This window comes from Typopeltis vanoorti, chromosome 4 (genome assembly GCF_054136105.1).
Source record: "Typopeltis vanoorti isolate ZY-2024b chromosome 4, IOZ_Tvanoo_1.0, whole genome shotgun sequence".
NCBI classification, from domain to species: Eukaryota; Metazoa; Arthropoda; class Arachnida; order Uropygi; family Thelyphonidae; genus Typopeltis; species Typopeltis vanoorti.
In genome coordinates, this window is record NC_143552.1 from 65,809,661 (window position 1) to 65,836,608 (window position 26,948).

A 26,948-nucleotide genomic window follows, 5' to 3' on the forward strand; every position below is an offset into this window, starting at 1 on the left:
TCACCTTCGATTGAAAAAGTCCATAGAAAGATTCCTCCCATCATGACGAGAATCAAACTTAGGCCTTTTCCAATCGAATGGTGCAATGTACTGTCGTTCTTCCAATTGCGCTACGGAGGCTCTAAAATGAAAACTGAATTTGTAGGCTGCAGACACTAGCAAACAGGAGAAAAATGGGTAATATGATTGAGACTTACAAACTTTAGAAAAGGTTATTCAGAATACATGGAATTTTTCATTTTATGGAGGGTGGATAAAGGATATGAGGGTATGCTTAGAAATTAAGAATGAATGCTATCAAGAAGGGTGGGGGGAGTTAGGGGTAGATTTTTCTCTCATAGAGTGGTGCATGGTTGGAATGGAGTGCCATTAGATACAGTGTGAATGAATTCAAGAATAGGTATGATAGTTGGTATAAATAGTATATCCTCCGTTGATGAGTTCCTGACTCCCTGGAAGCCTCTCTTAATAATAATAATATAACATGGTAGTTGTTTCCATAATTTTTAATAATGAATTATAATTAGAAAATTTGCATAAAATCATTGAATTTATTGTAATGTATAGAAAAAATTATCTTTTGCTCATAATCATGACCTGAGAATTTTTCTGAGTTTCTATATCTAGAATCTTAAAATAAAAAATAAGATTTTAGATATAGAAATTCAGAAAAATTCTTTATTTTCAAAAGAAAGAGCTAATTTTTTTCAGTTTATAGTAATTGTTTATAGTTTACTTTATATGGTTGTTTTGTATCTGTAGGTTGCAAAGATGTTTGGTGTTTGTAAAATTGTCTTCTCAAGTTCAGCCACAGTATATGGAATTCCAGAATATCTGCCTATTGATGAAAATCATCCTGTTGGTATGACCTGTACAAATCCATATGGACGCACCAAATATTTTATTGAAGAAATCCTAAAAGATGTTTATAAATCAGAAAAAGTAATTATGGATTAATTCAATCAATTTTACATGGCATTAATGATATACCGTCAATTCTTATTATTTTGAAGTCAGAGAAACTAAAGAAATAGTTTGTGTTACAGAATTCCTTAAAATAACTAGTATTGATTGCTGCAAAGCTTGGACTCACATGGTTTGTTACAATGTGAGTTAACTATAAAGGTGTTTGCAATAGTGAGATATGACTATGAATTTCATGGATATGACATATTGTAAAATGTTATGCTAATTGCAGAAAATTTTTTTACAAGGTATATTATGCTTTACAAGAAATTATATTGTCTTAATCCTGTATCCAAGCATATTCATGAAGTATCTTCTCAACTATTCCACTTGTGTATAGATGCTGTTGTCTATGCTTCAGTTGCTAATGCAAAAACACTATGGGAAGAGTCACTATCCAGACCAGTTTTGATCTCTGTTGAGGTCTCATCATTGGGAACCAGACACAACGAGATATTGGGAGTTAAATGAATGTAGAAATCATATATTTTCCATATGCAATAAGAATAAGATGTATCCCCTTATTATTAAATACTCTGTATGTGAGAGACGGTTATCAAAAATTTTTTCACTTGGTTACAAGGTATGTTCTACTTGACAAGTAATTATATTTTTTTTAAATTCTATTTCCAAGCATAACCACATACATAAAATATCTTTAGCATGTATGTGGAACTTGAAAAAAGGAAATTATATGACTTCTGCATTAATTTAACCTCATCTTCTTGCATCTAGGAAACCAATCTGTGTTGTGACTTTTCTCTAATATTTTGCGTTATGGGATATTAGGCATTTGATGTGAAGTCATTTTCTATATACTGTAGACTAGTTGTGAAGATACTTCATGCATATGCTTACAGTTGGTTATAGGATTTAAAGAAGAATGTAATTACTTGTCGAGTATAATTACCATAAACTGAGTTTTATCATAATTAGAAAAAAGAGGGTAAAAAGCAAAGAAGGTAGTGTTTTGTTGAATAGCAAAATAAGAAATTTGACTAACACAAGAACTTTAATAAATACAGTATGAAGCATGTGAAAAAATTTTATTCTGCAGCTAATGCAGTATTACTTCTGTAGATTAATAAGTTGCAAACCACCACATTTTGAACTTAAATATATTGTATAAAGTAAAACCATTTGTAACACTCCTCCTATTATGTTAATTTTGCAAAATGAACATAATTGGAAGTATGTATATTTAATATACATAGGTTTGGTACCTAAAATTTTTACAAAAATCTTTCAAGCCAACTCGACTTTGATTTACATTTGATCATCTGCACTTACACTAATAACTTTCTTATTACTGTTATGGCTGACACTCTCAGTATAACAGACTTGTAGGAACCACATATAACGAGTTAGATAATGACTTGTTTGTCCTCACTTGCCATTGTATTTCTTAATAGCCAAGTCATTTTGAGCTGTTTTGTTACTTTTGCAATATGTCCTCTGAATGTCAAGTTCGAAGAAAAGCTCTAAGCTTTACCCCACACAGACCTGCTATTGGATATGTACATTGATGTCCAAAATCTAAGGGTAAACACTATTAAAGATTATAAATGCAAATTCAGATAAATCAGCTTGTGGTAATTTGTATAACTGATAATTTTGAGTAAACAGCAGGCATATTCATAATTTTTGAAACATGTGCTAAGGGATCATGTGTTAGCACTCATCAGGAGAAGAGGCAAAAGGCTGTGCTTAGCGAATTGTGTTTAAAGGAAGCTCTTTTTGTGAAGAAATAAAGTTGCAAACTGATGGCTTTTAATGTCTTGAATACATCACCTAGATCAGCACTTCCCAAAACTGTGGGCCGTGGCCCCCCTTGGAGGCCGTTAGTTTTGTTAAGGGGGCCGTGAAATAATGAAAACAAATTTAAAATGTTTTAAGACTAAGTCAAATGTTTTAAGACCATGTCAAACGTAAGATGCTAAAATTGTAATATTTGCATTTGTTTTTTTGCAATATTTGCTATGTATGTTTTGTTTTGAATTGAATATAAATATAATAAATATTATAATAATGTATGTCTGTATTACGATTTTTTTTTTTTTGATGGGGGCCGTGAAATATTTTAACATTTACAAAGGGGCTTTTACATCCATAAGTTTGGGAAGCACTGACCTAGATGATTTCATGCACGGAAAAAATTATTGGTAAGCTTGAATAAGGCCCTAGAATAACATATTGCAGAGAGCTTGAAATCTCTAGTGTTGTATCCAGACTCTTCACAATGTTTCAAACCAATGGAATGTGTTCCAGATGTTTGCCCTCACTCTTCCGTGGAGTATGAAGACAGATTTTTTTGGTTATAACAACAAAATGTTATCAATGCGCCATTGCAGGTCAGCTTGCAAATTGGCTCCATTCAGCACAGATAAACAGATATCTCAACAAACTGTTTGTGATAAGTAGGCCTATCCACCTGAAAGCCTGTAGTCTGTGTCCCTTTATCCACAGCTCATCGTAGAGCAAGTTTTCAGTGGCATTATGTCCATAAAAATTGTACTCTTTAGTCATTTTAGTCTTTTCTTCAATTCTAGATGAAACTTGAACTGCCGTGAAAGTGGCACAGCTTACCATCACGCTTACCATACTTAAAAGGGATAGATATGGCAGTGCTGGGATAACAGTGGGGAGGCATTATGTTTAATGAATGTACTGAGTAATAAGTGCTGGAAAAGGGACTGTGACTGGTGAACAATATTGCAATGAAGTTCTTAAATATCATGTTTGATTGTGAATGACAGTTCCACACCACATCATACATGAGCAGTGGAGATACTTCTGAAGATCAAGGATATTAATCAAATTGAGTGGTCAGCAAAGTTTTGAGGCAATGTGGTGTGAGATGGAGGTTGATAGGATAGATATTTAGTTTGATGTTGCTATAGCCTGAAGAATGTAGAGGATGGAGACAAAAAATGTATACTCAAATTGGCTTAGTAAATGTGAAAAGGCTGATCATTATAGGTGATTTTACTTATGGTAATATAGATTGGAATAAATAAATAGCATCTAGGAGTAAGGAAAATGAACATTTTGGGTTTATTTTTAAGGGACAACTGTCTAGTAATGTAATATATGAGATTTTAAAAGTTTGGGGAAACTAGAATTGTTTTGAAGTAAATAAGTATATCGAAAAGAAATCAAATACTTAAATAATACTCATGGTATGAACTAACCTTCTTATAGGTGCAGGAAAATAAGTGATTTACTTAGACTGTATATAACAGCAAACACACAAAGATCTAGTCTTATCTGATCCCAATCACATCATCAGAGGATGCAAGAATGGGTGCTCAATCTCCTTCCATTTGGCAAGTGATCATGAGGTGATCACCTGATGTGTATAATGATCACCTGAAAGGATGTGTGCTTTGTATTATGGGATACCAAGGCAGTCAGTGGGAAATCACTAGCCTCTATGTGCAAGTAGCCTTGTCATGAAGATACATCACATGCAAGCTTTGTTTACTTACACTTGGATAAAGGATAAAACAATAATATAATTTCTTGGCATTTTTAATTTAATTCATCAGAGTATTTCATACTCATAAGTGTGACATCATGAGGAGCTGAAATGTAGAAAGTGACTGATAGTGAGTGAGTTGGGAGTATATGAGAATTTAGACAAAGTTGTTAATAAGGCAGTAGAACCTGGTAACATATCATTAAGGGAATATTCCATGAAATTAATGGCAGCTTTGCCATGTTTAACAAGAATCTTGCAACACAGATATTGATCATTCATGGTGAAGCTATAGCATATAGCACGCAAGGCAAAACAATACGGTAAGCTGAAACTCCGATTAGCTAGACAATTAAACCGATTTCTTAAAAGATGTCAGGATACTAGAATTTTAGCCACTTGCATTAAATTAAGAGTCAAGTTTAAATCCCAAAAAAGCCTCCCATATCTACAAACGTGCCAATTTTGCTTTGTGTCAAGAAAGATCGCAGCTATGTGCACTGTTTTGCTACTATCAATGCAGCTATCATCTTGTTACAGTCTAAGCTCTCAATGATTCTCAACATGGAATGGTATACTATTATTCTCTTTAATATTTCAGAAGCTTTAGTTCAAAAAGAATTCCTGAAAATAAAAAATAAACTTATCAATTAATACAACAGACTTTTAGATTCTAAATCCATTCCTCAAGTGCAACCTTTTCATACTGTAATTAACTTGTTGTCAAAACAGGCTTAACGAAGCTGCCATTAGTGTACTAACTCTCAGCCACAGTTTTGCCATTACACCTAATCCTTCCCCCCTCCTCCTACAGCCCATAGTAGATACCACAGATTCTCCATGCTATAAATTATCCAAACAGTTAGCAAAATTTCTTGTCTCCTTACTGGTCATACCACACATCATACATAAAAAAATTCTTCCCATTTTGAAAGCTCCATTGAAAATATAATTGTGAATGATGCTGATATGTTAGTGAGTTTTGACATCACTCATTGTTTACTAACATCTCTTAAATGAAACCTTATTGCTTTTAAAAAAAGATTTCCCTCTTGATATCATTGAAATCTTTTCCTTTGCAATCCATTCCAGTTATTTCTCTTGGAAGAACAAAATTTACAAACGGAGGGCACCTCTATGGGGTCTCCCTGCTCACCTCCCCCCTTGCCAATTTTTTTATGGAAGATTTTGAAAAACTAGCTCTTGACTCAGCCCCTCTCAAACTTTCTGTCTGGTTGAGATATGTAGATGATGTCTTTTCTATTTGGTCTCATGGCCCAGACTCATTAGATACTTTTCTATGTCACCTCAATAGTGTACACTTAGATTCCAATTTATTATGGAAAAGGAAACTAATAATAGTGTAGCCTTTCTAGACACTTTGGTCACCTGCCTACCTAATGGTAACCTGCCATTTTCAGTGTATATGAAACCCACTCACCCAGACAGATACATTCACAAACTTTCCAATCATTCCCCCCCCCCTTCTCAACAATATAATGCAATAAAAACACTAACCCATAGAGCTTATAACCTTTGTTCCAATGAGACCTCTCCTGCAACAGAGCTCATTCATATACACCACACCTTTCTATCTGATGGTTACAGTTCCCACATTATCAAAAAAAGAATCAATCATTCCCCCCAATCCCCAACCTTCTCTTCAGAAAGATTTTAGTAATGCTATCACCATCCCTTATGCCCGAGGCACGTCAGAAAAAATATCCAAAATCTTAAAGAAATACTAGCTTTGCACTACTTTCAAACCCCACTTAAAACTAGCTACCCTTATCTGCTCCACTAAAGACAAACTCTCTCCCCCTCTCAGTTCCAGGTGTATATGGAGTTCCTTGCTCCTGCAAGTTGGCCTACTATAGACAGACAGGAAGATCAGCTACCATCTAAATGGAAGAACATAAAAAATACATCTGCAGTCATGACTGTGGTCAGTCTAGCTTTGCAGACCATGCGTTGGATACAGCTCACAGAATCAACTGGAAAAAGACCATCATGCTCCATCACAGTAAATTCAGAAGAGAAAGACTATTTTTAGAATTTGCTGCTGCCCTTAAAAATCAGCCTAATTTAAATAAAATAAGGTTGCATTAAACTTTCAATAAATATGGGAAACACTAATACTTTGAGATCCCAGTTTACACCCTAGGCTGCCAACAGGTGTCCATGGAGAGTGCCCCACTTAGGACTCTAGACTCTTGTGTTCTATTTAGTTTTGTACTGCCTGTGTGTGTGTGCTCACAGATCTGTAACTGAAACGAAATATTGGAAGCATTAAATACTACTTTAAATCACTTTTAATTGTTTCCTAGTGCTGTTTCACTCCATTAAATTTTTATCATGAATCTTGCAACAGTGCAAATCTTAAAATAAGGGCAGAAAGAGGGTAAAACTTTACAACTTCACATACTAGTTATAAGACTTCATCATTAGTTAATGAGTTAACAGCCAATCTGGAGTTGAGGTTAAATTATTTTTTCAAGAAGCTTTAGCAGTCTACTTATGTACTACAGCAAGGTGGCAGATGCATTGGACAAAAGAGATGCATGTATTTAGATTTTGCAAAGGCTTTTGATAGATCGGCAAATGCAAGTTGGTAACTTATAGTATGATAATGGTTTTAGGGTTAAATAATATATGAGTGATTTTGATAGCTGATTTACTGTCAGGTGAGTATTAGCAAGTTATATGTTAGAGAAGCAGTATCCTAAAAGAGAAAGCTAGCTCACTAGTGGTGCACCATGCCACAGGGATCAGGTTTAGGAACAGTTATTGTTTAGCGCTTGTTTGTTAAAAATATTAGGACAAACTTAACTTTCCACTAGAAGTAGATGGACAAAATGTGAGATCTGGGAGTGACTGACTGTAGACAAGAATCTGAAGTTTAGGGATCACATTGCTGAAATTGTGAGGCTTAATTTTAATGGAACTCATGACAGTAATAACTGAAAGAGAAAACTGTTGGTCTCAGCTTATAATATATATCACAAATATTTCTTACTGAAATTAACAGTATATCATCAGCCTGGAACAGATAAGTAATTCAAAGAGACAGAATACAAGGCAAATACAAGTCATTTTACCACTAACAGCAAGAGCTGAATGTCAGAAGTATCATATCAAATATATATATTAAGTCATTTCTGATATTGATACTGGATGAGAATCTCCCAACCTCTTTTTTTTTTCTTTTTTTTCGGGGGGGGGGGGCAATTGTTCAGATGTAAATTAAGCTAGCATAACAGGGCTTCAGAACTTTGAAATGATGTCCATATTTAAAACTTCTTCTATAGATAAGGCAACACTGATTCCAAAGAAGTTTGTGTTTGATCTCAAATACCATGTTGTGCATGACCAACTTTTGAGGTTTAAGATATTCAATGTAGTAGTATTGTTGTCTAATACTTTTTTTTTCATGGAACGGCCTGTGTTATGTATTGTCTGTCCATGAGTTTGTTACAATTGGATTACATTCATCAGAAATCTGGTAAGCACCAGCTAGAGACATGGGTGAAAGTTTGTCTTTTGTAGTTTGTAAGAAATTATAAATTTTATTGATAGGAAAATATGTGGGTATCAGGTGAAACTTCTTTAAAATTTTGCCTATAGGTTCTGAAGAAGTGGATGAATAACTTCCTTTTTCTTACAAGTTGGTTTTCTTTGAAATTGTTATAATTCTTGCCCACAGATTAATGAATAACTAACTCTTATTTAGAAGTATTGGTCAAGTGGTAATAAACTATTTAATAACCAACTAGTTTTGCCGGCTATTGCTGTTGGCATCTTCAGGGTACAAATAAGGTAGGCAAAGTAAATTACAAGCTAGATGTTAACTGACAATTCTAATTCATTAACAAATTCATTGGTTATTAAATAGTTTATTACCACTTGACCAATACTTCTAAATAAGAGTTAGTTATTCAAGTTGGTTTTCTCTTCAAGAATGTAATTATTCTATACATTGCCTTAACCATCTTAGCAGTGTGGTTAAGGCTCTAAATTTTAATTCTCTCTCTTCTGTAACCTCCAAAGTCTCTAGCTTCATTGACTACTTGCAACAAATTCCTATTCATATAATACTCTGATTCCAATTTCCTCAATCCAGAATGCATAACCTTGTACTCATAAATGTTAAACTAGCAAATCAGTGGTCAAATTAACATTTGACCATTGATTTAGTCTATAGAGATTATGGAGATATGTCCCTTATCACTCACTTAACTTAGCACCATCATCAAATAACTGGATATTATTTTCTAGATCATCATTTCTCAAAGCATGGGCCATGTAGTTTCCTGGTGGGCCACAATAGAAGTTTATTTAGTTTATTTACTAGTAAAATTCTATTGTTTCTCATACCAGGAAAATTACGCAGTATTTTTTTTTTTTCATCGTGGTTATAAATTTTTACATAGAGTTTAGAATACGATATATTAAGAACAGTGTGCCACACTCTATATCTCAGCGCATGAGTATATAGTAGTAACATAAAATCAGCCACTGGCAAAAGGAATGGACTTTTACATACATGAAATCAGTTGCATCATTGGTAACAGTAATGCACTGTAGTATTCAAAATGAGCACATTATTTCTAAAATTACAAGCCACACTTTTGAATGCATAATTTTTGCATTTGTATGAAGAAGTGGGCTCACAGACACATATACTTTTTATTTCATACTGAAGTTTACTGCCTATCTCATGGAAAGTTTTTTACCAGTTTATTTGATTGGCAATGCAAGATCAAAATTGCATGTATGATTTCTTTTGGCTTGCCAAACTGACATACCTAGTTAACATTTTCAGAATCTTCAATGCTTTAAACCTTGTATTGCAAGGAAAAGTGGTCACATCTTTAATGTTCATGATAAAGTAAGAGCAATTAGCACAAAAATGGAGCTATGTCAGAAATGCTTTCACAATAATGATTTTGAGAGTTTCACAATTCTAAATGACTTCATGCTTGCATCTGGAGAAAAAATAATTTCTAACCTGATTATTGAAGACTTCAGACACCTATCAGCCTATGTGAACAATTTAAAATATAGGTATTATTTCTGGGAAAACTCCCATGTTACTCCTCTTAAAAACTATTATTTTTACGGTATTTTTCCTGCTTTTGTTTAGGAGCGCTCTTTTTTTAATGTCATTGGCTTTTTACTCAAGAATTCTTAGGGCATTGCAGATGTATTTTAGAGACAAATATATGTAGCATAGTAGAAGAAAATTTGTGCATACCTTTTCTTGGATGTTGTTGCCTGTCTTCTTTCTGCAGTGTGCATACTTCTGCTGTTTTGGTGTTGAAAGGGGTGGGGGGGGCTTAGGCAATGTGGGAGAATTAATTTGAATAAACCTGGGTTTTTTTATGTAATATATACATATATTATTTTTAAGGGTGGGCGGAGCGCTTTTTTTGTAGGGTGGGAAAAAGATGAAAAAGGGGGACTGAAAATAGAAACTGTTTTTTAGAGGAAGGGGAAGGGTTTATGGGACCCTCTCCTTTTACATGGATGGAGTACATAAAAAATATCAAGTGTAAGTTTTCATCAAAAGAGAAAGGTTGGAGAAAGTTTTTTCCAACTTTCTTTTATTTAAGTATTTCTGATTTCTTTTCAGTATATTTATTTACTTCAAAACAATTCTAGTTTCCCAAACTTTTAAAATCTCATATATTACATTACTAGATAGTTGTCCCTTAAAGTATAAATCCAAGACATTCATTTTCCTTACTCCCAGATATTATTTATTTATTCCAATCTGTATTACCATAATTAAATGGTACATTATACCATATAACGTCAAATGCTTTTGCAAAATCTGGCAAAATTATCGTGTAGCCATTTCCTTTACCCAACTCGGTTGTTACCTTATAAAAAGTTAGTAAATTACTAAGGCATGGCTGACCTTTCACAAAGTCATATTGACCCTCATACAGTATCATATTTTTACCTATCCATTCTTGAATTATCTTTTTGACCAATTTTTTTAGTACTTTTACAATCACCCCTGAGATACTGATTGGTCTGTAATTTGCTACTGCAGTCTTAAAACCTCCCTTATGCAAGGGTATTATTTTTCCCTCTTTCCACTCCCTTGGAACTCTACCAGAGCTGAGACTTAAATTAAAGAGCCTAGTCAAAGTCATTGCCAGTTCCATTGCACTTTCTCACAAAATCCTAGCTGATATCCCATCTAACCCGACAGCTGTATTTACATTGAGATTCTGCAATATCCTAAGAACCGCCAGTTCATCCACCTCTGTTCCCACATGTGTCTGTCAAATAGGTTAAAGCAGTAACCTCGCCAGAATGATATACCTTTGCAAAATGGTCACTCAGTAACTGAACTATTTTATCTGCTTTTGTCTCTTCGTACCATCAACACTCATCAAGGTTAATCTTCCAGAGTCGTTCTTCCTCTTACTTGCCGCATAACGAAAAAACTCTTTGGGATTTCTATTGGCCTGCTCAGCTAGATTCTTCTTGTAATCCGATTTTACCTTCCTTGCCATTCTGGTCACCTTTCTTGCCTGAGCCACATACTGTTGAGTTTGCTGATCACCTTTCTCTTTATGTATCCTCCGCAGCATTTTCTTCTTCTACAGTTTGTGCTTAATGATATTACTCATCCATCTAACTCCTTCCTTATTAACTAGTGGCGGCTGTTGAAAGTTTTAAGTGGGGGTGCTGCATATAATTCATTTTTTCCTAATCAGTAACCAATTTATTAATAAGTAAATTTACATATTAAAAATTACTTTATTAAAAATATTTCACCCTCGCCATGAATACACACACACACACACACACCAATAATAAAAGTTTGTACACAGAAATAACATACGCAAGCATACAATTTATCTGTAGCGACACTGCTACAGATAAATTGTATGCTTGTAACTAGCAGTATTGATTTTGACATTCCAACACTGTGTTAGATTGCAGTTCTTTTGTTTCGTGTAACGATAATCTTCATGTAACGATAATTCAGAAAATTCTTTTCATATTTTCAACAGTGACACTCGTAATTCAGCCTTGTATCTATAATAAATAAATAATTATATGTTATTTTAACAGAATAAAATAAGATTTACTAAAAATATTTCACCCTTACCACGAACACACACACAAATTATAAAAGTTTTGTATCTCACAGAAATAATTTGCGCAAGCATACAATTTATCTGTAGCAACACTGCTCAACTAGCAGTGTTGAATTCACTTGTTATGTGAAGTGACAAGTGCAAACGAATATCGGCAAGTCTAGCAGAAACTGACAGAACGTGATAATTTCAATACTGCATTAGATCGCAGTGTTGGAATAATCTAAAGCATTAATCGAACAGTTTCAATTATTAACTATTCTGTCAGTGTCAAAACATAAGTTGTAAAAACCTTTAACATGTTGTATTGCATTTATATAATGTTGTAATCATTGTTATTATTTATAAACAAACAAAATTTAATTTTTTCGTTTTTTCCTTTGGGTTGCTGCAGTGTCGCAGTGCTTATGTACAAGCTGCCACTGCAATTACCCTCCTTACACATCATCATCGTCATCAAATTCGGGCCATGTATCCTCAAGGGGTGTACAGGATATGATAGTACTACATGAAAAAATTTACATCATTACTAACTTCCTATCTACAATTTTCCTCCAAGTCTGTTATTTGTCAAAACTCCAACATTATCAGATCTTATATTTCTATCATCTAAGGCACTTTGTACCATATCAATCCACCTATATCTTGGTCTTCCTCTGGGTCGTTTTGCTGCCAACCTGGTAGAGAACACTTGTTTTGCTAATCTTTCGTTGCCTTCTGTTTAAGTGACCATACCACCTCAGATTAGCTCTGCTAACGCATTCCTGGATGTTGACAATGTCAAGTTCTTTCCTAATATCCTCGTTTTTAATATGATATTGCCATTTATGCCATCTGTTCACACCTATAATCTTTCTCAGGACTCTCATATCTGCGGTCTCTAGTGTTTGGTCAAGTGTTTTACTTCTGACCCAGCTCTCAGATCCATAAGTTAAAACTGGTTTGAACACTGTCTTGTATACAGCTAATTTAGCGTTCCGACTAATTTCTCTCTTATTCCATATGAATTTATTCAGTTTACTTCCTACCATACCAGCTTTGCTGATTCTGTTGTCTATTTCTATATTTAATTTACCATCTTCAGTAAAAATCGTGCCTAAGTAGCTGAAATGTTTCACTTGTGACACAGGTTCTCCATTCACAATGGAGAACAGTTTACATTTTCAATGAGTCTGTCTATTTTCATTGTCTTTGTCTTTTTATTGCTGACCTTCATACCATATCTATTACCACAGCTATTCAATTTAGTCAGAGAATCTTGCAGACTTGTAGCGGATTTATTCAGAAGTATAACATCATCCGCATAAAGCAAAGAGCTGACATTAACATCTCCAATTTTGATATCATGTTTAATACCACTTTCCTTCATAATGTGGTCCATATAGATAATGAATAACAGAGGGGATAATGTACATCCTTGTCTCACACCAGATTTAATATTAAACCATCTTCCTGTACTTCCTTCAATTCTAACTGCTGACTTACAACTCAAATAAAGACTAAGTATTGCTTGATATAATGCCCCATTGACACCATATAACTGTAGCGTATTGAATAGCTTATCTCTTGGCACCTTGTCATATGCCTTTTCCAAATCGACAAAACTTAAATACAGATCTCTGTTATATTCCCATGCTTTCTCGACTATTTATCGTAAAGTGAAGATCTGATCCTGGCAGCCTCTATTTGGCCTGAATCCAGCTTGTTCTTCCACAATTCTTCTCAACCGTTTCTCAAGTATACTTGCATAGATCTTGCCAGGAACACTCAGTAGGGAAATACCTCTGTAATTCTCACATTCAGTTTTATTTCCCTTTTTATATATGGGTACTAAGAGAGCTCTACTCCAATCATCGGGAATTCGTCCCTCTGTCCAGGCTTTCTGAACTATGCAGTGCAGCCACTGTAAGACTCTTATACCACCATACTTCAGCATTTCTAGTCGAATATCATCTACTCTTGTTGCCTTTCCACATTTCAAGCCTTTGATGGATTTTTCTACTTCAAGTATGGATACGTATTCCTGACTGCATGCCTGGTCAGTGTTTTTTACCACTGGGCTGTCATCACTGCTTGTTTCATTTAGTAGTTTTTCAAAGTAATTACTCCATACTTCAAGGATATCTTTTTCTCCCATTTTCATGTCACCTTTATCATCTCAAACTCCTTTTACAGCATTCTTTCATTCATTCCTAAGCTTCTTCAACAACCTCCAGAATATTTTGCCACCTTCTTGATATTTATTTTCTATATTCTTGCCAAAGTCCTCCCATGACTTTTGTTTAGCTAGTTTTACACAGTGTTTAGCATTCTTGCATTTGTCTCTGTATTCTCTAAGAGCACAAGCTGACTTTTGCCAGGAACTTTTGATATGCTTTCTTCTTTTCCATCACTGCCTCTTTAACTTCCTGTGTCCACCAGGGAGTTCTGATTATTTTATCCTTGCAGACAACCTCACCACATGCCTCTCTGGCAGAATCAATCAATGTTTTCCTCAGAGTTTGCCACTGAATCTCCAAGGTTTGATTCCTGTTCCCAAACGCTTTCATTTTTTCTTCAGTAATCTTTATGTATTTACCCTAGGTATACAATTTATTACTGCTTCCTCTAGATGACCCTTAAGTATATCCCATGCACTACTAACATCTTTACCCTGCAGTGTTTTTGCCATGACACAGATTTAAGTTTCTTCCTAAGCTTGTCACAATCACCTGTTTTATAGTTCCACATATACTCCTTCTTGACAGAATATTCCTAATTTTGTACAGTCTCCCAAGTCAAGAGTCTCCGAAGTCACTGTCATCAGTTGGAGACAGTGTGGGCACATTAGCTATGGATAGCTTTTCTGATCCTTTGACTAGGTTCAATACTCTCCTACCCCTAGTCCCCTCGATCACATGCTGCCATAAGTAATATCTCTTAGCAGGTGTATAAATTCTGTTTCCTTCCTACTATGTGATCTTTCATCCTTCCAGTCTATATGTCCATTGTTGAAGTCCCCATAATAATCACTATATGGTCTGAAACTGGTTTAAGATCGTATTTCCTTAGGATTTTTGTTAATTTTTCAGATGTGCTCGAGATATATGGAATGGTGATAGATTTTGAATAATCACTGTTTTGAAGGGAGAGGGGTTGCTGTTATTACATGGTTTTTTATATTTGGGTGGTTGTAGCCATTGGCTAAGAAAGTATTAAGGTGTTGTAGCCAAAGGCTACGAACGCCCCCCCCCCAACAAATAATAAAACCATGTAACATCAACCCCCTCCATCCCCGTTCAAAGCAGAGTTTACTCAAAATCTATCACTGCTCCATATAACTGGGGCACATCTAAAAAATTAACAAAAATCCTAAGGAAATATGAGCTTATAACCACTTACAGACCACATAAGAAATTGCCATCGCTTATCTGCTCCACCAAAGACCATTCACATCCCCTAGACCTATCAGGAATATACCAGGTCCCTTGCAGTTGTAAACTGTTCTACTATGGCCAGACACAAGGACTACATCCAGTTCCACCAATACAGCCACTCAGGACTTGCTAACTATGCTATGGACACCCACCACAGAATACTCTCAAAGAAGGCCACTCTATTACACTGCAGCAAATACAAGTATGAAAGACTATTCATTGAATCTGTCTCAGCTTATAACACTTTCCAAACTGCAACAGATTTGGGTGCATGAGACTGCTCCAAATCTGGGAAGCACATACATTTTACGAACGTCAGCCCATCGGCTAAGACAACCCAATTTAGCCCATTAGGGAGCACTGTTTAGGACTCAAGGCCTGATTTCTGTTGACTTTATTCAGCCTCATTTGCTCATTGTTAGTGCCTGCATGCCATATCATTGTTTTTTTGTGTGTGTGTGTGTGTGTGATCCCTGGTGATGGCAATGTAACATTACCGAAATATAAGAAAGTATTAATTAAAGTTTTTTATAATTAATATTCTAGCATATGTTATCATTTTCTGAAAAATTAAAAGCTGGGAAAACATGTTGAAAATCTATATTGTAATACCCTCACTCTGACTTAGTCCAATTTAGTAATCTTTGGGATTTGCAAAATGACAAGAAGTCTATGTGGTTCAATTTAGGTTACAATCAGTGCATTTTTATTGGAAAAATTTCGCAAAACAATTTCGTGATGATGATAATTCCACTCTAGCTGGAAAGTATTTTTTAAATTTGGTTTCATTTGGGCCATTTGGGCAAAATGAAATTTTACATTTGAAGTGCATAACTAAAAACAAGTTGGTGTTTCATATGATGAATCACCATTTACTTTCTGAATTAGAGTAGTATAAAGTAATAAGTGCACATTAGAGAGTAATGCTTTAAAATACTACAAAGTAACAACTAACGTCTCAATGATCACCTACTTTTATCGTTTTTTTATATATCACTCACACACACACACAGCAGGCTGTAGCACCTATAGCAAATTAATGCTGTGTGTCTGTGTGTGTGTGTGTGTGTGTGTGTGTGTGTGTGTGTGTGTGTGTGTGTGTGTGTGTGTGTGTGTGTGTGTGTATCACTCAAGATCAAGTCATCTGCTGATATTCTTCTTAAACAGATGGAGGTCTTGTAGTATTCCCCAAGGGGTAAGACTACATGGGGTAAGACTATTTCACAGAACTGTAGTAGATATAACAGAAAAGATGACTGAAATAGCAGGTTTCATGAGATAGCAGTTGGAATGTTTTGGACAGCTGTTATCTGTATTCCTGTTAGTTTATCAGAAATGGGGGACAGTGGCTGCTATTTTGCTGAAAAGCTCATGGAAACTGACAGTTTATGAGACAGTGGATGAGAGTCTGTGAGAGATAGCGCATCAGTAAACTGAACTGCTGTCTTCTACATAACATCATGAATTTTTAAAGTGGTCTTAAATACACCACCCCAAATGTGAGAGCAATATTCCAAGGTTAGATGGATTTGAGATGTGTACAGAGCAAGCAATTGGACAGAAGAGAAATAATGTGTTGAGTGAAAAGAATACCAAGTAGTTTTGAATGGGATTATGCCAGGAAAGACATGGTCATGTCAAGCTGAGCATTACCAAAAGATAGGTGGAGAAGAACTAGGTCTTTTTTGGGAGAAAACAGACAAAAAAAAAATGTGTTGGAAGCAGCGAATGTGACTAGGTTGTTCTACCCCTCTCTCTCTATGTTCACTGGGCATCTACAGATGCCGTGTGGTCACTCTGATGCTCAGTGATGTTCCACACCAGGCCTTGCCATGTAGTCCTGTTGTTTGCTTTTCTGGCAGCCTCAACTCTCCGAAGATCAGTCACTCCACACATGCCATCCCTCCATCTCATTGATGGTCTACCCCTGCCTCTTTTTCCAGGAACTTTACCTTCTATTACTGTTCTGAGAAGTCCTCCTTCCATCCTTTCTATGTGTCCAAAATATTTTAACTTTCTTCTGTCAATATCCTTAAGGAGCCTTAAAGTTCTACTAATCTTTTCAAACACCCATTCATTTGTATGCCTTTCAGTATATGATATCCTCAACAGCGTTCTGTAACACCACATCTCAAAAGCAGATATCCGTTTCTTATCTGACTTCTTTAGGTTCCAAGTCTCGCATCCATAAGTCGCTGTTGGAAAAACAACTGCATCTAAAATCCTCAACTTTGTTCCCATGGAGATAGATCCATCCTTCCAGATTTTAGACAGATCTCTAACTGTTGTTTTAGCCATTCCTAACCTTTTTCTGACATCTTCTGAACAGCAATTCTTCACATTAATGATGGATCCCAGGTACTCAAACTTGCTGACTTCCTCAATTCTTTCTCCATTAAGATACACTTGTTTCTCAAGAGCTTCTCTGTTTGTTTTTCCTTTGAGAACCATGATCTTTGTCTTGCTAGAATTGAGTTGAAGTCCTCTGTTATTACTGATCTTGTTAACTTTGTCAAGAATTAGTCCTAGTTCTTCCATTTCACTACAAAGGAGTACTGTATCATCAGCGTACCTCAGATTACTGATCAATCTACCTCCTATCCTAATTCCTGTCCTGAGCTCATCCAATGCTTCATGCATGATGTCCTCTGCATATATACTAAACAAGTGAGGAGAAAGTAAACATCCTTGTCTAACTCCTTTTCCAACTTGAAGCCAGTCAGTCAATCCAACACCTGTTCTTACTGTGGCTTCTTGCTCCTTATACAAGTTGGCTATCAACCTGATACTGTGTTGAGGAAAACCCATTCTTTTCATTACTTCCCACAGTTTCACATGCTTAACACAGTCAAAAGCTTTAGAGTAGTCTAAGAAACACATTACCAGAGGGAGTCTGAATTCTTTATATTTTTCTATGATCTGCCTAAGGCAAAGGATCTGATCTCTGGTGCCCCTACCTTTCCTAAAACCTGCTTGTTCCTCAGGCATCTCTGCCTCAATCCTATTTAGCATGATCTGTAATAAAATTTTGCTTGCATTAGATATCAAACTAATAGTTCTATAATTCTTGCATGCCCTCATATCACTTTTCTTGTGTAGTGGTATGAAAACTGACTTCTTCCAGTCTCTGGGCCATGATCCTGTCTCCCATATCCTTGTAATCAATCTATAAAACACTCTTATCCCTCCATCCCCGTGGCCTTAATTAACTCTGCTGGGATTTCATCTGCACCTGGAGCCTTATTGCTGTTGAGCTGCTTAACTGCTCTTTCAACTTCATGCCTAAGCGGAAGAGGTTCCAAATCAAAATTTTCTTGGTGGGAGGACTCCACATTTTCTTTATCCACTCTGCTGTACTGTTCCTCACAGTATTCTTTCCATCTGTTTTTGATTTCCAACTCTTCTGTTAGTAATGATCCATTCCTGTCTTTGATGACATTCAATTTAGGCTTAAACTTGTGCTTTAAGTCACAAACTAAATAAAACATTCTTTTATAATTATGCCTTCTCATCTGGAACTCTGTTTCTTCACATTTATTAGTATAGAACTTTTCTTGTCCTGCTTGATGGCTCTTCTGATTTCTCTATGTAATCTCTTGTATTCTTTGGTCCCTGGGTCTCTTTGTTTTTCCAACCGCCTTCTTTTGATTAGTTCCTATGTTGAATCTGATATCCATGGTTCTCTTGGTTTTCTTATTGGGCCGAGATACAGCTTCGCTGTATCCTGTATTATCATCTTGACTCCTTCCCAAAGCATTTCTGGTGAGATTTCCTCATTGGTCTCCAAAAAATCATCCAGCTGAGTCGATGTTTCTTCTGTGAATCCACTAGGAATTACTCTAACATCCAATCTAGTGGAATGTGCCTGACCTGGAAGTTTTCGGAGTCTTAAGTCTTACTTTGGCCCTTACCAGCTGATGGTCTGTACCACAATCTGCTCCAGGACAAGTATGCACATCAGAGATGCTTGTTCTAGCCCCCCTCCCCCCCAAAAAAAACATGCACACGAAGGATGGCATGAAAATCAGCATCATTATTTATGGAACTTATCGTTGATGATTTTGAAGACTGAGATGGTTGAGCACTGTAAGGTTCATTGTATGAGTAGAAGAAGTGGAAAGTCCTATCATCAACAAAACTATGAATAAGATTTGAAGTGAGTGAGAGCAGGTCATTTATGTACATGAGACAGAGTGCAGGTGAAATGACAGACCCCCAAGAAGCACCTGCATTAACAGGAAAATCTGAAGGCAGAACACCTTCCATCATTATACATAGTGAATGACCTGAGAGAAAACTGACAATCCAATTAAAGGAAGAAGGCAAACCCTACCAAATGCCTTGGATATGTCAAGTACAACAGCATAGGTTTTTCCAAACTCTGGGTGACACTGAGATGAGATTAACAGGTCAATAGTAAATTCACCACCTTTTTTTTTTGAAATTGGCTGTATATGGACTTGATTCACTACTTTAGAGTGGGATGCCAGCCAAGTATAATATAGTGTATAGATGATAACGAATCAGATAAAGAGATGATAAAAACCCTGTTCTTTATCATCTCTTTAAATCATCTTTCAAAAATAAAAGGGAATGGATTATCTATATAGTGGTATCTATATAATGTAATGCCCCTTGATTCTATGAAAAGTCATCAAAAACAATTAATTGAAAGGCAGTTTATCAAATTGCAATTTATGAAAAGGCCAGTTCATTGAACAAATATTTTACCAAACAACAATTCATCAGACAACAAATCACCAACAATTTTTAATGAATTCCTTTTATAATTCATCAAAAGAATTATTTTTTTTCTATTTTCAATGATGTTACCAAAGATGTGCATCAGAAGAATCTTGAACAATCTAGATACCCAAAATAATGGGTATTCTTTATCATATCTTCAGGAGTATAACTGGTGGGATTTTATAAGCACCAGAAGCCTTTTTTAGGTATCTAGATTGTACAGGATTTTTCTGATGTGCATCTTAAGTAACATTATTGAAAATAGCAAGGAAGTAACTCTTTTGGCAAATTATAAAAGGAATTCATCAAAAATTATTGGTGATTTGTTGTCTGATGAATTGTTGTTTGGTAAAATATTTGTTCAATAAATTGGCCTTTTAATAAATTGCCATTTGAAAAACTATTTTCAATTAAATGATTTTATGACTCATCATAGAACCAAGAGGCATCACATTATGTGGATACCACTGTATAGCCACCCCTACCCTTTTATTTAATGTAATGTAAATTTGGCAGATAGGATTTAATGTAAATCCCATCTGCCAAAGGTTGTAAATGAACAGTACATTATTACCATAGGTGGTCGTGGTCTAAGGGTTAAGTAAATCAGAAACTCTGCATCAAAAACTAAACATATGCCGCAAGCCACTTTAGGACTCAAATAAGCAGAGTGGTTATCTTGCACTAGACAATAAAAATCATCTACCAGTTAAAGATATTTATAAAAGTTATGCTTACATTTAGATTCAAACACCACAGCTTGTTGAGTGGAGAGAAAATATGGTATCCAACTGAGAAACCAGCCTTGCTATTAAGTTTCACGTAGTAAACAGGAACAAGAGACTGCAATAACATACAATTTGCCAAAGCAAATATCATTTAACACATGATTTTAGGAAGGAAATTTCTGGTAGTTTCTTGTAATGGATGAGTTCACCATAATGGTGTTTATATAGTGAGAGTTGTCTAATTGCATTACATTATAGTGAAATTCTTAGAATTTCTACATAGTCAAGTATAAAGCATTTCTTAGAAATGTTTCATATTGACTATAAAAGACAGCAAGAAGGTGACTAGGGGAGAGAGGGTTATTATTCTCTTGATACACAGTAGTTCTTAAGAAACCCACATAAATTGTAGTAATTTTTTATAACATCCCTATACACACATACACAAGTCTAGGACTTGTGTATGTGTGTATTAAGACAGATGAAACTTTCCAATCAGCGTTTCCTTGAACATTCCTTTAGAACATTGACTGCAATATCTTCTTTTATTTACTAATTACTTCTTGACAGTCTCAACTCCTCTAGTTGAAAGTTGAGACTCATAGTTTTACTATTCCTTTTGGGAATCTACTATTAATATTCTTCTGACTGTCACATAAAACTAAATAAACTTCATAAGAACAAAATTCCTCTGGTCTGTGTTCTTAAACTTCCATTAGCTCTCTCTCTGTCAGTTGTCAATCACGCATCAGTCTTCTCGGCGAGCATGTGCACTCTATGTAAAAGGCCAAGAAGTTACGTATAACGGCTGACCTGTCTCTGTTAGTGTAATGAGAATGTCTTTACAAAACACAACACTTAATAATTTTAAACTACAATAAAATTTCTGAAAGTAACACAACTATCCAAATCCAGTAAGTACATCAATGTTTCAAATGCTTGAATTGTAAAATTCATTTTGGCAATAATATCAGTAATGGGCACATTGCACGTGGCAACAATACATGTTACAAAACCAAACTAATAATGCACTAACATAAACGATTTGTAAACATATTCAAATTTTAAATTATGATTATTTTTACAAGAACATGTATATACCGAAACTCCAAAGGAACTCGCAGTGCAGATACTGAAGAAGCTTGTGGATGGAGTATATGAAGTCATTATTAATTTTATATAACCCTGAGCATAACTAGAGCATTCAAGACGTGTTTAGGGATCTATTCTCATATTGAGCCATTTGCATTTATCTTGAATGAGATTTCAGAATTAAAATAGATGAAAATTGATTCTTTCATTAAGAAAAATGTATCTTGCTGATACCTCTTTCAGAAGAATATCAGCTCTATTCCATTATCTACCTCTGTCCACCCCTGTTTCCAACTATCCACACATTAGGACAGTTGGAAAGTTCCTTAGTTTTTCTTCTTCCAAAAATAACTGTAGTGATTCTGATCTTAAGCAACTATGAAAATGAAATAATTTTATCAAATAAAACTGACTTTCTCTTATGGTGAATACCCCCCCCCCCCCAATTCTCACTGAAGTTTGGGCATTGTTCATCAAGTTAACTTGATGAAGAGTGTTGAGTTGTGATTTCATAGATAAGATTTTTTTTTTTTTTTTTTTTTTTTTTGAGAAGGTTGCTAAAGGAAATATTTTTTCATTTTTTGTTTTTATTTTCATGTTTTTTTTTTAAATTAAAATGCAATGAATTGTACCATCATGTGTTAATTATATTTCATTTTTGAGCAGATTTCCAAAAAAAAAAAAAAAAAAAAAAAAACATTTAACATTTAATAGTTTTGTTAAATTTTTCACCTTTTTTAAGTCTGCGTAATTTAGAGTTCCATTTATTTTAACATACCTATTTTCTTGAAATAAGAAAGATTATAAATGTATTTTGTATATTCTTTATTATAACACCATCTGTAACACATATGTGTGAGAAATTATATACTTGGTGTGATCCTTTGTTCAAGTGTAAGCAAACAAAGTTTGCACCTAAAGTATTTTCAGGACTGGGGCAATTTGGGGTAAAGGTGTTATGACTTCTCGTCACTTGCTTTAATATCCCATAATGCAAAGCAAATCTCCTTGCGGACATGTATAATGCTATGCATTATGGGAAGGGTCGCTACCCAGACCGGTTTCAACCTTTATTGAGGTCTCCCATCAGTGGGAGCCAGACTCCCTTGGTATCACCTCTGGGTCTGGCTCCCACTGATGAGACTTCAATAAAGGTCGAAACCGTTCTGGGGTAGTGACCCTTCCCATAATGCATAACATTATACATGTCTGCAAGGAGATGTGCTTTGCATTATGGGATACTAAGGCAAGTGATGAGAACTTATACCACCTTTGCCACGAGTTGCCCAATTCTGAAAGTACTTCAGGTGCAAACTTTGTTTGCTTACACTTGGATGAAGGATTAAACAAAGTATATAAATTCTTGGTATCTTTAATTTATAGTATGTTATATAATAGCAACATTTTTATAATTTATTGAAAAATAAAATTGGTATCTGTTGCTCACTGATCGTGAAATTACTACAGTGTTTTTTGCAGTGAAATATGCATTGTTATAATTGATTGTTAAAGCAACTTAATGAGGTCGCACCTGTTCTTATTATACAGAAAGTTGTTGCAATCAAACTATATGTGCAAACTTTACTTTGTTCTCTGCAGGTTAAAGGACAGATAAGTAATAATATAATTGACTGTTGAATATTTTATTAGCTGAGAGGGTATTTAATATCGATGATTACATGTGCCAAAATTTTGATGTTAATGCCGATTCACTGTTGATATTGATATCACTGTTATCTAACTTGCTTGAAAATTATTTCCTTGTTCTCTAACATTTTTCTTTTAACTCTGTCCTTACTTTATTTAACAGGGTTGGAAAATTATACTTTTGCGCTATTTTAATCCTGTTGGAGCACATGAATCTGGATATATTGGGGAAGATCCTCAGGGTCCTCCAAATAATTTGATGCCTTACATTGCTCAGGTGGCTGTTGGACGCCGTTTAGAACTACAAGTCTTTGGTAATGACTTCAATACCTTCGATGGCACTGGTATGAAATAATAATTTTATAATTATTTCATTACACATTGTTATGTTGCACAGAGGTTTTCCATAAGGATTAAGTAAAAATGTCTTTGAGATGCATTCAGTTCATTTGTTTTTTTAATTGAAACAAGATATTGTTAGGTTAGAGATGTTTTTGAAGACTGCTACATCATGCCATTTTCCCAAGTTCATGAATTTCATTATGTACTTGGGATATATATATATATATATGTTAAAGATGCCAAGCTATTTTAAACCTGATTTTATTCCATTTCCCAAGTAAGCAAACAGACAAATAAGTCAAGTTTGCGCCTGCACGTAATGCAAGTCTAAGTGACCCGTAAAGTAGTACAAGTCTAGGCAACTTGTGGTAAAGGTGGAATAAGCTCTGATCACTATTCTTAATATTTACCCTTAATGCAAAGCCCATCTCCTTTAGGAGATGTATGATGCTATGCATTAAAAGCAAGGGGGCCACCACCCAGACCGGTTTCGACCTTTATTGAGGTCTTATCAGTAGGTGCCAGGCTTAAAAATACTAAGGATAAGTAATACAGAGCTTATAAGTATTTTACCAAAACAAGTTACCATAAGGTGCTTTGACCTTATTAAATAAAAATCTCAGGACAAGAGATAGATGTAGGAAGTTTTTTACCTTGGGTATAATATATGTTAAAGATGCCATTGATATATTTTAAAGATTCTATCTCTCATCCTGAGATTTTTATTTAATAAGGTCAAAGCACCTTATGGTAACTTGTTTTGGTAAAATACTTATAAGCTCTGTATTACTTATCCTTAGTATTTTTAAGCCTGGCTCCTACTGATGAGACCTCAATAAAGGTTGAAACCAGTCTGGGTAGTGGACCCCTTGCTTTTAATGCATAGCATCATACATCTCCTAAAGGAGATGGGCTTTGCATTAAGGGTAAATATTAAGAATAGTGATCAGAGCTTATTCCACCTTTACCACGAGTTGCCTAGACTTGTACTACTTTATGGATCACTTAGACTTCACTATGTGCAGGCGCAAACTTGACTTATTTGTCAATTTGCTTACTTGGGAAATGGAGTAAAACCAGGTTCAAAATAGCTTAGCATCTTTAACATATATTATACCCAAGGTAAAAAAACTTTCTACATATATATATTCTAGCAGGATAAAATATGTGGCAGAGTGTTGATACAGACCTGGCAGTTTGTTTGCATGGAATGGAGAAATGCTTTGCCAAATTACCATGATGGGTACTAAATGAGTGATCATTATGATTGACTTGAATTATCCAAACATTGGTTGGTGGAAGAGAAATCTCATGGTAAGGATGAAGAATTTACTGAGTTGTTACAAGCCAACTTTCTCAAGCAGCACGTGAAAGAAGGAACTCAATATCAAAGAGTGTTAGATTTAATGATAGCATCAGAATGGATCTGACTTAGGAATATGACAGTTGTACCATCAGTGCTTTCTTGGGAAGTAGCTAATTATATAGATGTTCCAATTCGAACAGGTCTGTAGATATGTGTGTTCATGGGCCAATTTGCCTGTTTTGAGGTATGAAAAACCTGAATTTCTTGGAGAAAAAGCCCTCCTTCACCGCTTTATGAAATTTTCTAACTCACTATTTGATTGAAAACATGTGATAAAGGTTCCTCTTGTCATAGACGAGATTTGAACCCAGGTCTGTCCCAAAGGACTGAGTTTATACCAACTGAGTTATGGAAGCTTGAAATAGATGTGTAACCTTATTAAGCAAGCAGTCTATCAGAAGAAGATGATATAGAAGGAATATTATGAGATTCTGAGTGAGTGGAGTTATGAAATATATAAAGCACAGGCTAACAAAGTTATGAGTATGTGCAGAAAGCTGAATTGGAATATGAAAAGAAATTGAAATCCAAAAGAATTTTATTTATGCCACAAGTAAAAGAAAGAATGAATATGGAAGAATAACTTTTTTGAATGTTGATGGTACTCTTGTGTCAGAAGCTGATGAGATTATTCAATTAATGCAATAAGATATATCAACCAGGTATATGTAACATGGTGCACCATTTTGCTACTACATTGGATGAGGAGATAGAGGTGCATGAGAATGAGGTTGAAGAGCTGTTGCACAATATGGATAAGAATTCAGCAATAGGATCAGATAGAATATCAGCATGTATACTGAAGGATTATTCAACTACATTGGCTCTAGTCCTTGAATATGTTTGTTATAACTCAAGTCTAAGATTAGGAAAGATACCACAGAAATGGAAAGAATGTACGATGGTTCTATTGTATAAAGATGGTACATAAACCATCCATTGTGTCTAACTACCAACCTCATTATCTCTGGTATAGTGGTGAAAATTTTAGAGAACATAGTAAGACTCACATACATGGAAAACAGACAGACAAGCTATACTCTGCAAGGAACAGTATGGGTTTACGAAAGGAATGGCATGTTTCAGCAGTTTGCTCATATTTTATAACAGCATTACAGAAAATTTGGATAAAGGTAATTAAGGTAAGTATTTGATAGGATGCCACATGAAATGCAGTTCAATAAACTGGAAAATATGGGTTTGGAATATAAACTTTTCACTTGGATAAGTGGATGGTTGACAGACAGGTATCAAAAAGTGATATACGATGGATGAGATGGGAGTGTGATATTGCTTCCTCCAGATATCCCTTCATTATGCACTGTGAACATCCTTCCCTTGCAGATCTTTATGCCATTTAATTGATTGAAGCTGCTCCTAAGTGTATCATAATCACTGTCTTAGAGTTCCACATGTACCCATTCTTAATTGGAATTTCCATGTTTTGCTACCTTCCAAGTCAGACCAAAACTGGAGGCAATACAGCCACCTTAGTTATGGATATTTCTTCTGATTCTATAACAAGATCCAACATTCTTGTATCCTGAGTCCCCCTCTGTCACATTCTGCTTCAAGTAATTATCTCTCAGCCGGCCTGGTTGGCCGAGTGGATAGCGTATCCACTCTCCACCCAAAAGGCTGCGGGTTCGAATCCCGCCGTGGGCATGGATTTTTGTGATTGTCTGTGAAAATAGTGGTGATGGTCGGCAGTAGATGGCGTTGGTGTAGATCAGGGTTTCTCAAACTGTGTTCCGTGGAAGGTGAATAGGTGTTCCGCAAGAAGTTCTGAAATTTGTCATTTTAGTTTTCTAAGCATTTTTCATGAATAAATATTTTATAGTAAAAATATTCTGAGGAGAATAATATTAGTGAATATGTCGAAAGGATCAGACCCAGAACACCTAATGACATCTGTGTATTGTTAATTTTCACACATTGAAACCTTTCAACATTTGGGAAAGGGAATACCGCTGTTTATGATGGGTCATAAAAATTGCCTGCAAGCCCATTACAACAATTGGTGTCATATCTTCTGTTCTCAAAACTGAA

The 26,948-nt window shown here is 35.2% G+C and overlaps 1 protein-coding gene across 5 annotated transcripts in view; it reads left to right on the top strand.

The window, feature by feature from the left end:
* The window catches only part of Gale (UDP-galactose 4'-epimerase), a 241,401-nt gene that overhangs the window by 134,376 nt on the left and 80,077 nt on the right, over positions 1-26,948 (top strand). For all 5 annotated transcript variants that reach the window (XM_090391234.1, XM_090391232.1, XM_090391233.1 and 2 more), the window contains 2 exons: positions 763-942; positions 23,355-23,535. In XM_090391234.1, the coding sequence (XP_090247360.1) occupies positions 763-942; positions 23,355-23,535 (361 nt within the window). The remainder of the gene's footprint in view (positions 1-762; positions 943-23,354; positions 23,536-26,948) is intronic.